Below are 14,145 nucleotides of genomic sequence, written 5' to 3'. Positions count from 1 at the left end.
AAGCTTACTTGAGTTACTAATTATAGCAAGTGCATTTAGTGTTTGGATGCAGGGAGAAGCTCTTTATACTATAGGATATAGAAGATTCAAGGAAACTGTGAGCTGTTCATCCTAGTAATGTCCAGCCATTAATGCAATATTTGTTTTGAAGTTAAAGCGGGGGTCCACCTATCTATCCTTTTTTTTTTTTTTTTTTTTTTTTTTTTTTTTTTTTTTTTGTTCATTCACAAACTTTTCTTCTCAGCATTACATACTCACATATTGTGTGTAATATGTCCGCCTGTGTCAGATTTCGTCGGAAAGAATAACTTATATTATTCACTGCAGGCGGTTTCCATCTTCATTGTGGGCATTTGAAGCCCACAAGCATTTATTTCCTGGATGTGGTGAATGCTGTGCTCCCAGCATTCACCGCTCGTTCCCGCACATGCTCAGTGGCATCCTGGGAAGCCTGAGACTAGCTCCCAGGAGTCTGGGAGAGGCTAGAAACACGCCTACTCCCACGGGAGGAGAACCAGGAAGTGCAAAGAATAGAAAAATTAAAAGGTAATTACGGCGATTAAAATTTTTTTTAAACGGCGTGTCAGCATCTAGGCAAGGAAGAGAATACATACAGATATTGTTCAAAATTTGGGTGGAACTCCGCTTTAACTTACCTTTTTTGAAGTGACTCTGACACTTGGGGAGGAGGGGGGGGGCCTCCCACAAAATTTTCAGCATCCAACACTTCTAGGTATTTCAGATGAGACCTATAATAAAGATAAAATGTTTTTTCTTAGAAACCAGTCAGATCCCAACTATCATTTTCTAGGGCATAGTCCAAAATTACATTAACATTCATGCTGTCAACAGAAACCAACACCTTTCTTTTCAGGCACATTTTATACATCTGACTTGTACAGTGTTGGCAGCAAGGAAATGTGGTCATTTTATAGTGAACTGATAGGATGGATATATATCTATCTATCCATCCTAATATATATGTTTTCCATTCGCTGTGAGGTTTTTTGTTTTTGTTTTGTTTTTTTTATAACCTATATCCTTACAATATGAATGATGTATTTTTCTCCACTAACTTAAATGTGTATAGGTTGCAATGTGAAATATTTGATTGTCTGTGCGGCCTTGTAAAATCGCATAGTACATGCATGTTTTCTTTTACTGCCCATATCGGTTTCCCATAGCTCTCTTGCTGTGACTAGTGTTCACCGCAGGGCTTGCGCTACTCCTGATATCTGCTTGTTATGTGTTGCTATATTAGGTCTACTGGACATTTTAAGTAGATTTTAGTTTAGTAATCTGTTAAAGGAATTTGTCATTTCAGAATGTAATTTCTCCAATCAAAAAAAAAAAAAAAAAAATATAATATATATATATATATATATATATATGCTTTGGTGTGAACTGGCCACATAGACAGCAATAGTATATGTTGTGTTCTTGCATTTATTTACCACAGCTTAAAGCGGTTCTTCAGTCTGAACCAGCACAGTCCTTACAAGAGTCAGCACTTCGGGTCCAGACGCCGGCATGTTTACTTTGGGAAGCCAGCTGTGACTGCTTGCAGCTTCCCACTGTGCCTACGTGAGTCTCGCTGCACTTTGTGAATAGTCCTGCAGCTTTTTGTGACATGTCCCAGAAGACTGCAGGAGAGGGGGAAACAAACTTCCACTCAGTTAGCCATGGTGATCTGACTAGGAGTAGGTACCTGCCAAAACCAAAGAACATACCCCAAACCCCTCCAAAAAATAAAAGTGCCAAAAGTTAGAGGAACTGGGTGAAGTTTCGCTTTAACACATTTAGGTGTAAACAAGGCCTTATTAGCCATGTTTGAGGCTGGATTCACACCACATCCATTGCATATGTGTGTGTGTGTGTGGTGTGTTTTTTTTTTTTTTTTTTAAGTTGAGAAGCATTTTTTAACACCTTGCAGTGCTGGGCGGGTTTTATGTTCATAACATAAGCAAAAATACATTGGGCGGGGGGGAAATTAACTAAAAACAAAGCAGACAGAATTTAGAGCTGCTGTGCATAGCAACCAATCGACTGCTTCAGCTTGCATTTACACTAGCTTTGAAAGCTACTTGTGTGGATTTATGTTGTCCAGGTTATGGAGGGAAAAAAAAAAAAAAAAAAAACGTTTGCCCCAGAAATTAAATTTAAAAATTTGAAGGATGAAGAAAATAGCTGTGTTTTTTAAATCAGAGAAATGGAAACCTTGGGCAAATATTCATGAAATCTGTATGTCTGGTGTGCATGAGCATAGATATTATACAGTCATGGCCAAAAATATTGGCACCCCGGCATTTCTGTAAGATAATGCATCATCTTGCCCAGAAAATTGTTGCATATACATATGTTTAGGTATTCTTATTCTCATGTTTATTTCTTTTGTTATTGATATGACACCAAAAAGCCTAATCTGACACGCTCCATGCAAAACAACAAAAATGGACTGGACAAAATTATTGCCACCTTCTTAAAATTGTAAGAAATAATTGCTTTCCAAGTTTGTGATGCTCCTGTAATTTGTAATTAAACTCACCTGTATCAATTAACAATATAGAAATCACCCCGGAAACCAGTTGAAATGGTAAAAAATGTACTCAACTTTTCTGTTGTGTGCTACACACCGCATGGAGAACAGAGAGAGAGAGAGAGCAGCAATGAATTTCCTGAGAATTTGAGAATAAAATTGTGGAAAAGCATAGATAATCTCCAGGTTAAAAGTCCATCTCCCCAGAGATCTCAAAGTGTAAGTTCACCTTTACAGAAAAATCTGTAAGGTGAACTTACACAGGACCCCCTCCTCATCCCCCCCCCCCCCCCCAGTCCCGCTGACTATATCCGCGTCAGGAGTCTGGCTTAGAAATACCCCGCAGCTGAATCTCCAAAAGTACCCCGAGGGATAATTCTGAGCATTCTAATTGGTCTGCTCTGACCAATCGGAAGCCACGTAGCCCATCCTGTCAGCTGGGAAGTAGACGTGTGGATGCCGAGGGGATTTTTAAGCCCCAGACTTCTGACGCGGATATACCGGGGCTCAGAGCGGGAGATTGCCATGATCCAGGTCAGCGGGACTGGGGGGGATGAGGAGGGGGGGGTCCTGTGTAAGTTCACCTTACAGATAATTCTGTATAGGTGAACTTACCCTTTAATGGTCATTTGCCCACTGTGCGCAATATTGTAAAGAGGTTTACAGCCCATGCTACTGTAGCTAATCTCCCTTGATGTGGACCAAAGAGAAGAATTTATCAAAGATTGCAACAAAGTATTGTTCGAATGGTGGTTAAAGAATCTCAAGCAACGTAGACAAATTCAAGCTGACCTTCAGGCACAGGATACAACTGTGTCAGCTTACACTATATACGTCACCATCTGAATGAAAAGGGACACTATGGTAGAAGACCCAGGAGGACCCCAATGCTGACATAGAAAAAAAAAAAACCTTACCTGAGAAAGCCATAATCCTTTTGGGAGAGTGTGCTGTGGACAGATGAAACAAAATGACAGCTTTTTGGTAAAACCCATCTTTCTACTGTGTTCAGAAAAAGAAATGAGGCCTTTAGACAAAAGAATACAGTTCCTACAGTCAAACATGGAAACATGGCGGAGGTACACTGATGTTTTTGGGGTTGCTTTACTGCTTCAGGCATTGGATGTCTTTGATCGTGTGCATGGCATTATGAAATCTGAAGACTACCAAAGAATTCTGGGGTGCAATATAGGGCTCAGTGTCAGGAAAGTTGGGTCTTAAAGCAGGACAATGACCCAAAGCACACCTCAAACACCCAGAAATGGTTTAAGATAAAGTGTTCTATAATACTAAAATAGCCAGCAATGAGCCCAGATCTAAATCCTATAGAGTACCCGGGGAGAGATCTCGAAACAGCAGTTGGGAAAAAGAACCCTTCCAATCTGGGAGACCTGGAGCAGCTAGCGAAAGAAGAGTAGTCTGAGATTCCAGTAGAGGTGTAAAACTCATTGATGGTTACAGGAAGCGATTGATTTCAGTTAGTTATTCCAAGGGGTGTGCTACCAAATATTAAATTCAGAGTGCCAATAATTTGGTCCAGTCCATTTTTTTTTTATTATTTATTTATTCATTTTTTTGGAGTTTTGCATGGAATGTGTCCAGATTTTGGCTTTTTGTTTTTCTTTTTTGTGTCATACCAATACAAACAAAATAAATAAACATGAGAATTCCTAAACATTTATAATTGCAATAATTTTCTGGGCGAAGTGGTGCATTATTTGAAAAAAATTCAGGGGTGCCAATATTTTTGGCCTTGTCTGTATGTACACCTAGCTGTATTGGTTAACTAAATGTTATCTGATCTCATATATCTATTCACCCATAAGATCCTTCTCTTAGATATATAAGAGCAAATAAGAGGCGCTCATATCCCCAGTGTTAGAAATCACATGTGCTGCAATTCCACCAAATAATAATTGAACTCGGGTGCAAGAATTAATGCATAAATTGAATGATGTGCATACACCCTAATTATAACCGTGCATAGATTCATTTACCCTATGTGAAAAGTGAAATAAACTGTGCAACAAAATTAGCATCAAATTAATCATATAACATAAAATCACCAATTAATGTGGCGTAAAAAAGTCCATGACTAAATGTGCAAAAAGGTAAAAATCATGAAAAATTAGTCCTTAAAAACTTGTGACAAAAAATACGTGATTTGGTTTGTGACAAAAAGAATCAACACAAATCTTCTATAAGTGCAGTGATCTTGATGGTGTTTAACTCCACGTGTCTTTCACCTCACCAACGTGAAACGTGAATTCACTCCCAAAAGAACCTCACTCACCGATTAATTTTGCCAGCACTCTCATGCCCGGCAAAAAACGCTTTTTAACCACACTCCAGGGTTATCCGATATGTAATTATTCCACAGTGTTTGGATCAATCCACATGTAAAAGAATTTGAAGAACTCACATAGCGTAAACCAGCACAGCACATTTATTTAACACCACTACAATCTTCAATGAAAACACTCACATTTTAAAAGATTTAAACCAGCAGTAAAGCAGTGTAGTTCACAGCAACTTCAAACTCAGTGGATAAACTCAAAGCAACAAATGGTCACGGCGGACCCGAGGTGTACTGATGCTCGGACTCACGGTCTCTCTCACCCCTCCTCCGTAGCGCGCCGTTCAATCACACTCTCCTTCCTCTAGTGCGGCTCTCAGCGTTGCTCGTCACATCTCACAGCCACGCCCCCGATATGTTTTGTCATAGATTAGACTTATTCATGGGATTGTATTGGTTAACTGCAGTGAGGTCTCTAGTTGACTATTGACACTTCTTAGTTAGGCTTTCTAATGACTATCACACATTGACAATTTTGCTATTCCAACTGTAGAGCTAGTCAGTTGTTAGGTATTGTTTTATTTTTATGCCATTGGAATTTTTTTTTTTTTTTTTTTTTGCTTCTTTTTGATTCATTTATATATGGCATAGTGTTTTACAGAACCTGAAGTCATTCATTCGATAATAATGTTAGGTGCATTGTTGTATTTCATCTAACATAACAGAGGTAGAATATTATTGGGTATCATATAATATATTAGGAATACCTTTTTTAATTTGGGTACTAATATAATTCATACCAATTGCCCCCTTGTGATTGTGGAAGTGTACATTTATTCACCAGGCAGTGCATTTTTCTATCCCATACATGGTTATTAATGTGTGTATATTTATAGTGTGAGCATTAAAAGGTATTTTTATTTATCCATAGGACCATGCATCATTCTACTCCAAATTTGTTAATTAAAGATTTTCATTTCTCCCTCATAGATTGTAGAATCGCCATCTGATGTTGCTGAAAAGGCTGACCGAATAATCACTATGTTGCCATCAAGTTTGAATGCCATTGATGCCTACACAGGTCCAAATGGAATTTTGAAGTAGGTGTTTACGCGGCTGATTTGACTAACTCATTTGTATGTGCAAAATATTGACACTGCTCCAATGTTAGCTGAGCTATTCAAATAAGTCTGACTAATTATGCAAATGTCAGCTGCTTGCTTAGATCTGGGTGCTTGTTTAATGATATGTCATAGGAACCAGTGGGTCAGTGCTAGAAATGGGAAAACGGAATTTATTTTTGGTAATGACAGATAATATAAGTTTTTCATTCTATTGGTTTTAGGGAGAATCATGCTTTTTGCCGCGTTCTTCTGCAGGGCAGGGGGCAGGCCCTTGATGCCCTGAGCTTACAGGAAGTGGGTGGAAGAAGAATGGGTACTAGAAATTTAGTGCTGCCCTATGCACCCTGACGTGTTATGTTTTAAGCAGTCATAGCAAGGTATGGCAATGAGGACGGAGGGGGGTGTTTTGTAGTGCTAACGTGCTTTCTGTCCTAGGCTGAGTGTTGTCACTTTTGGAAAGGAAGTGTTACTGGCCAGATGACCAGATGAACGTAGAGTTTAAAAAAAACAGCTAAAGATTTTAACTTTTTGGGATTTTAAAAGAGAAGTATGGGGTATAATAAAAAAAACAACAACTTTATACTCTCCTAGGTGGATGCAGCATCAATCCTATGCTGCATCTGTCCCCCGCCGCCTCTGCACTGAGCTGAGAGCTGAGCAATCAAACACCGCTGATTGCTCAGTTCTCCACTCCACTCTGCTCTGAGCAGAGAGCGGTGCTCAGTTCTCCACTCTGCTCTGAGCAGAGAGCGGTGCTCAGTTCTCCACTCTGCTCTGGGCAGAGAGCGGTGACTGCCAGTCACTGGTACTCTGCTCCTCCAGCGCTAAAAGGCAGAGCAAGCTGGCGGTCCCGACATCTGGGTGGATCCCGACATCTGGGGGATCTCGACTGTAAAGGCAGGATCAATCCGGAACCTGGACCGTCTGATGCCAGCTGATAGCAGACTTTATCCAACTATTGGCTGAAAACGGGTCACAGCAGTGCGGAAAGAACAGCACTCCTGTAATCCATAGGAAAACTAGGGCCAAAAAAGCTTTGGCCATACTTCTCCTTTTTTAAGTTGTTGTTGAATTTAGATATATCTTAACTAAAGTCCCAGAAAATGTTACATTGAGAATTAGGCCTCCACATTGAAGGTTGAGCCTCAGTCATGTTTTATCTAACAGACTTAAGACCCTTTTCACACTGGAGCGTTTTGTAGGCGCTATAGCGTTAAAAATAGCGCCTGCAAACCACCCTTAAAATAGCGCCACTTTACCACTGATGGCCGAGGCGGCTTGGTGTGAAAGGGGTCTTAGAACATGCTGTAGAAGAAGCATAGATTTTTGATTTAAAATCGTGTCATTGTTACCATATAGCAGCGGTCACCAGTGGCTTATGAGCCCAATCTGATTTTTGGATGGCATTACATGAATGTATGTGAACGTTTTGTCTTTAAATTTGCTGAACGCCTGAATAATGGCAATGCTCTTTGCAGTTTCCAATCAGTCTTTATGAAAACACTGATAACATAAATACAGAGCACAGCAATGCAAATGTACTAATGCTTGTGCTTCTGGTAAGCTAGACTGTTAAAGATGATTCGTTTTTTTATTTTTTATTTTTTTTACACAGAAAAGTGAAGAAAGGCTCTTTGTTGATTGACTCAAGTACCATTGACCCAGCAGTGTCTAAAGAACTTGCAAAGGCAGTGGAAAAAATGGGAGCTGTTTTCATGGATGCACCGGTCTCTGGAGGTAAGTCTGCACCATATGTACTGTATAATGAGGTCTACTTTGTGTTGCATCTTTGGTCCCAATGAAAGCTTGCAGGGTCGTGGTTATGTACTGTATATCGATCATAATCTAGTGCTGACAAATTTACAGAACCATTAACAAGCATGGAAAGAAATACTGCAGCTACTGCTCGATAAATGGAGGAGTGCATCAGAATTCCATTCGGAGACCTTGGGCAACCGCTATAGAAAAGGTTTAACTACAGTACCTCTGTAACATCATGCTGTAAAAAATGATGGAGGACATAGATATGTGTTTCTGAAGTGCTGTTTTATTAATGTTACTTTGGACCACACACACAGACTGCCAATTGGACAGCTCAAATCAATCACTATGTACAGAGTCAGAGTGGTTCTGTACCTTGTGATCATTGTGAACCAATTACAGCTATCACAAGCTTCTCTTCCTTTATTGTGAATCTGCTGAATGTTCTTAACATAGCAGGAAGGAGTCTAAGCTAATTGAGGGGGGGTGGGGGGCGCGTGATTAAAATGCCACGGACTACCAATGACTGTGGGTGATAGATATATTATACAGTATCTCACAAAAGTGAGTGCACCCCTCACATTTTTGTTAATATTTTGTTATAGCTTTTCATGTGACAACACTGAAGAAATGACACTTTGCTACAATGTAAAGTAGTGAGTGTACAGCTCACTATATATGTATAATAGTGTAAATTTGCTGTCCCCTCAAAATAACGCAACACACAGCCATTAATATTTAAACTGCTGGCCACAAAAGTGAGTAGACCCAATTTGGACATTTAGGATAAAGTGTCAGTATTTTGTGTGGCCACCCTTATTTTCCAGCACTTCCTAAACCCTCTGGTTCACCAGAGCTTCACAGGTTTCCACTAGAGTCCTCTTCCACTCCTCCATGACAACATCACAGAGCTGGTAGATGTTAGACCTTGCGCTCCTCCACCTTCTGTTTTGAGGATGGCCCCACAGATGCTCAATAGAGTTTAGGTCTGGAGACATGCTTGGCCAGTCCATCACCTTTACCCTCATCTTTTTTAGCAAGGCAGTGGTTGTCTTGGAGGTGTGTTTGGGGTCGTTATGTTGAAATACTGCCCTGCGGCCCAGGGGGGAAGGGAGGGGATCATGCTCTGCTTCAGCATGTCACAGTACATGTTGGCATTCATGGTTTCCTCAATAAACTGTAGCTCCCCAATGCCAGCAGCACTCTTGCAGCCCCAGACTATGACACTCCCACCATGCTTGACTGTAGGCAAGACACACTTGTCTTTGTACTCTTAACCTGGTTGCCACCACACACGTTTGACACTATCTGAACCAAATACGTTTTTCTTTACCGTACTTTACGGGACACAGAGCACCATAGTAATTACTATGTGGGTATATAGGCACCTTCAGGTGATGGACACTGGTATACCCAATACAGGAAGTTCACACCCTATATAACCCCTCCTCCTACCAGAATTACCTCAGTTTTTTCGCCAGTGTCTAAGGTGTTGGTCACGAGTGAAGATGTGCTCTGAAGAGCTCCGCTGGAGGGATCCTTGCTGGATTTAAACAGCCTCCACAGACCAAATACATCCAAAGTGCCACTGGGGCCAAAGTGGATGGTACCCGGGTCTTGTATACAAAGAACAAGCTTTTGCCTGTAACGCCTCTTTGCAGGGCTAGACCCCGTGATCCAGGGCTTTTTTGTCATGCTTACAATACCTAAAGTTTTTTTTCCTGGCGGGGTGCTCATACAGGTCCAAGGGAGTGGAACCCCAATAAAAAGGGACCCGGTCCTCGAAGGTGTGCTAACACAGCCTGCCGTGATGGGTGAAGTTTGGATCTGTCTGTCACAGCAGTATCCTGCGGTGAGGATAAGGTAAGGGAAGAAGCCTGGGAACTGTAAAAAGTCCACCTATGGCTTTTCTTCCATGAGTAAAATGTCATGCCTTTTAAAGTCTCCACTAGAGGGAGTAAATGCACATACCTTGGTACGTTGATTCTCAGTTCAGCTCTGTGTCCCAACTTACAGCTGTGTGTGGTCTCGGCTAGCAGTATGTATTGGGGGATTTTTCATTCAGAACAAACATGCCAACAGCATGTTCTTTTTCCCCCCTGGGGGAACTAAGGTGCTGGGATGTACAGTGATAGTTTGTGTTCCCCCTTGGGGGGGGGGGGGCGGCGGCTTCCGTATGCTGTTTTTTATGTTCCCCTCAGAAGCCTAGCAGTTTGATCCCTCCTCCCCAGCCTGCCTTTTTTCCTCCCCTCTCACTGGGTCCGACTTAAGACCCGAATGCGCTTGTGCTAGTACACATGCGTAGGATCCTGTGGTTAAAAAAAACATCCAAAAGATTTCAAGTGGGAAAAGTACTCTTTTGCCAGTTAAGAGAAGGCATAAACTACCTTCATTTAAGCGGACTCTTTCTCCTGCGCCAGGGGCATTTGCCTCTAGGCAGTGGTGACAGCCTCCGCTGTCAGAGTCTAGACGAAAGCTTTAAGGTCAGGCCCAGGCACAAAAGAAGTCTTGGGGCCGGAAACCTGCAAAACAGAATTCTAAAGCCTCATTATGAAGGGTGCCCCCGCTCGCCAGGGTGGGGGGAAGACTTCTGCAGCTCTCAGAAGTCTGGCAAGAGGAAATTCAGGACAGATGGGTCATCTCCACGGTGTCTCTAGGGTACAAACTAGAATTTCGGGAGTTTCCACCGTCTTGTTTTCTGAGGTCAAACGTTCCCAAAGATCCAGGGAAAAGGCAATCTCCGTTTTGGGCACTAGAATGATTAGTGGCTCGGGGGGGTGATCATACAAATCCCCACAGAAGAGCAAGGTTTGGGGTTTTATTCAAACCTCTTTACAGTACCAAAACCAAATGGAGATGTCAGACCCATTCTAGATCTAAAGAATCTAAATCGGTTCCTGAAGATGCACTCTTTTCACATGAAGTCAATCAGATCAGTGGTTTTTATCCTACAAGGAGGAGAACCTCTGGCGTCTATCGACATCGGGGATGCATATCTGCATGTCCCTATGTTTCCCGTTCACCAAAGGTTTCTGCGGTTCGAGGTAGAACGGCATTATTTTCAGTTTGTAGCCTTGCCCTTCGGGCTAGCTACAGCACCCCAGGTGTTTCCAAAAGTTCTGGCTCCACCTCTAGCCAGGTTAATGGCATAACCGTCTTGGCGTACCTAGACGATCTATTGCTAATAAACCAGTCGGTGGCTCGTTTGGAGCAAAGCGTGCGCATTACAACCAAATACCTGGAAAATCTGGGGTGGATTCTCAACCTAGAGAAGTCTTCCTTAAAACCGCTAAAAAGGCTGGAGTACTTGGGTCTGATCATGGATACAGCCCAGAAAAAGGTGTTCTTGCCTCAGGCAAAGATCAGCTCCATAAGACAGCTGGTACAGATGGTCAGGTCAAAAGGAGATCACTCTATTCGCCTTTGCATGAGGTTGTTAGGAAAGATGGTGGCTTCATTCAAAGCGGTTCCCTATGCCCAGTTCCATTCGAGACTTGTTTCAAGCAGACAGTATACTGTTTTGCAACAGACGTTTCATGCTTTAGACATGCCAATGCGGCTGTCCCCAAGGGTGTCCCAAAGCCTCAGTTGGTGGTTGGTAACCCAGAATCTGCGTAAAGGAAAATCCTTCAGACCAGTTATCTGGAAGGTGATAATGACAGATTCCAGCCTTTCAGGTTGGTGAGCAGTGCTAGAAAAGACAACCGTCCAGGGACAGTGATCAAGAACCCAAAAGTCCTTGCCCATCAGCAGCCTAGAGATTTGGGCAGCGGGTCTGGCTCTAAAGGCCTGGATGTTCAAGTTACAGGGTTGTCCTGTCAGGATCCAATCCGACAATGCCACAGCTGTGGCTTGCATCAATCACCAAGGGGGCATCAAGAGTCTCACAGCACAGAGGGAGGTAAACCATATCCTAACTTGGGCAGAAAGGAATGTTCCGTGCCTATCAGCAGTTTTCATTCCGGGAGTAAAAAATTGGCAGGCGGACTTCTTGAGCCACCAGCAATTGCTCCCGGGGAAATGGTCCCTTCACCACAACATTTTTTTGGCTGTTTGCCAAAGGTGGGGGACTCCGGTCATAGATCTTCTGGCATCCAGATTCATCATGAAGTTGCTCAACTTTGTGTCCAGAACAAGGGATCCACTCGCATGCGGAACAGATGCGTTGGTGACCCCGTGGGATCAGTTCTCACTGATTTATGCATTCCCCCCCTATTCAGTTGCTGCGACGGCTTCTTTGCAGGATCAAGCTGGAAAGAAAGATGGTAATTCTTGTAGCCCCGGCATGGCCCCGAAGGTCCTGGTATGCAGAAATCGTAAAGATGGTGGTGGGGGATCCATGGTCCCTTCCACTAAGGCCAGACCTACTCTCACAGGGGCCGATATTCCATCCTACCTTACAAACTCTAAATTTAATGGCTTGGCTATTAAAACCCACATTCTGAAGAAATGTGGGCTTTCTGGGTCAGTTATCTCTACCTTGAATAATGCAAGGAAGCCAGCTTCCAGAACTATATATTACAGAGTCTGGAGGGCTTATGTTTCCTGGTGTGAGTCCAAGGGTTGGCACCCTTGGAAGTACAACATAGGCAGAATTCTTGCCTTTCTACAAATAGGGGTAGAGGTGAAGCTGACCTTGAGTACTATCAAGGGCCCAGTATCAGCTTTATCAATCTTATTTCAAAGACCGCTTGCCTCGCATTCTTCGGTCCGGGTTTTTATACAAGGGGTGATGCGGCTTAATTCGCCAGTCAGACCTCCTTTGGACTCGAACATAGTTTTGTCAGTGTTACAAAAACAGCCATTTGAACCAATAAAGCATATTCCCTTAGCCCTTCTGATAAGTAAGTTAATGTTCTTGGTTACTATACCCTCAGCAAGGAGGGTTTTGCTATTGGCTGCTCTTTTTTGTAAAGAGCGATTATTTGATTAATCATGAGGACAGGGTCGTGTTGGGTCCTCGTCCAAGTTTTTTGCCAAAAGTGGTCTCAGGTTTTCACCTGAACCATGAGGTTGTCTTGCCATCGTTTTTTCCAAAGCCATGTTCTAGGGAAGAGAGGTCACTACATTGTCTTGATGTGGTGAGAGCGGTCAAAGTCTATTTAAAGACAGCTGCTCAGATCCGGAAGACTGATATCTTATTTGTGCTGCCAGAAGGTCCTAGGAAAGGACAGGCAGCGTTGAAATCCACTGTCGCTAAATGGATTCGGCAAGTTATAATTCAGGCTTATGATTTAAGGGGCAAGATTCCACCTTTTCAAGTCAAAGCGCACTCTACCAGAGCAGTTAGTGCTTCTTGGGCAGTGCATCACCAGGCCTCCATGGCTCAGATCTGCAAGGCCTCAACTTAGTCTTCAGTACATACATTCACCAGGTTTTATCAGGTGGATGTGAGAAGGCATGAGATATCACCTTTGGGTGCAGTGTCCTGCAGGCAGCAGTATAGGTCATCCAGTCTGGGGTTGCCCTACGGGTTGTGTCTCCCTCCCCTCAAATAGAATTGCTATGGGACGTCCCACATAGTAATTACTATGATGCTCTGTGTCACGTGATGTATGATAAAGAAAATAGGATTTTTATAACAGCTTACCTGTAAAATCCTTTTCTTGGAGTACATTACCGGACACAGAGGTCCCTCTTTCTGGGGTTTAGATATATTGCTTTGCTACAAAAACTGAGGTACTCCTGGTAGGAGGAGGGGTTATATAGGGTGTGACCTTCCTATATTGGGTATACCAGTGTCCATAACCTGAAGGTGCCTATATACCCACATAGTAATTACTATGGTGCTCTGTGTCCCGTGATGTACTCCAAGAAAAGGATTTTACAGGTAAGTTGTTATAAAATTCCTATAATCTTGGTCTCATCAGACCACAGGACATGGTTCCAGTAATCCATGTCCTTAGTCTGCTTGTCTTCAGAAAATTGTTTGCCGGCTTTCTTGTGCATCATCTTTAGAAAAGGCTTCCTTCTGAGATGACAGCCATGCAGACCAATTTGATGCAGTGTGCGGCTTATGGTCTTAGCACTGACAGGCTGACCCCCCACCCCTTCAACCTCTGTAGCAATGCTGGCAGCACTCATATTTCTATTTCTATATACTTCTATTTCCCAAAGACAACCTCTGGATATGATGCTGAGCACGTGCACTCAACTTGTTTGGTCGACCATGGTGAGGCCTGTTCTGAGTGGATTCTGTCCTGTTGACAGAATGTATGATCTTGGCCACCGTGCTGCAGCTAAGTTTCAGGGTATTGGCAATCTTCTTATAGCCTAGCCATCTTTATAAAGAGTAACAATTCTTTTTTTCAGATCCTCAGAGAGTTCTTTGCTATGAGGTGCCATGCTGAACTTCCAGTGACCAGTATGAGAGAGAGCGATAACACCAAATTTAACACACCTGCTCCCCATTCACAACACCTGAGACC

At 42.7% G+C, this 14,145-nt stretch overlaps 1 protein-coding gene across 1 annotated transcript in view; it reads left to right on the top strand.

Moving 5' to 3' along the window:
- LOC141145954 (3-hydroxyisobutyrate dehydrogenase, mitochondrial-like) overlaps window positions 1–7,758 on the top strand; it is a 32,699-nt gene extending 24,941 nt beyond the window's left edge. The window contains exons 3-4 of the mRNA XM_073632746.1: window positions 5,823–5,932; window positions 7,572–7,758. Coding sequence (XP_073488847.1) covers window positions 5,823–5,932; window positions 7,572–7,758 — 297 coding nt within the window. The remainder of the gene's footprint in view (window positions 1–5,822; window positions 5,933–7,571) is intronic.
- Window positions 7,759–14,145: the final 6,387 nt, after the last annotated feature.

The sequence above is a fragment of the Aquarana catesbeiana genome, linkage group LG05 (assembly GCF_042186555.1).
Source record: "Aquarana catesbeiana isolate 2022-GZ linkage group LG05, ASM4218655v1, whole genome shotgun sequence".
NCBI lineage: Eukaryota > Metazoa > Chordata > Amphibia > Anura > Ranidae > Aquarana > Aquarana catesbeiana.
The sequence above is the reverse complement of the archived record's forward strand: the minus strand, read 5'-3'. Positions and strand labels throughout refer to the sequence as shown.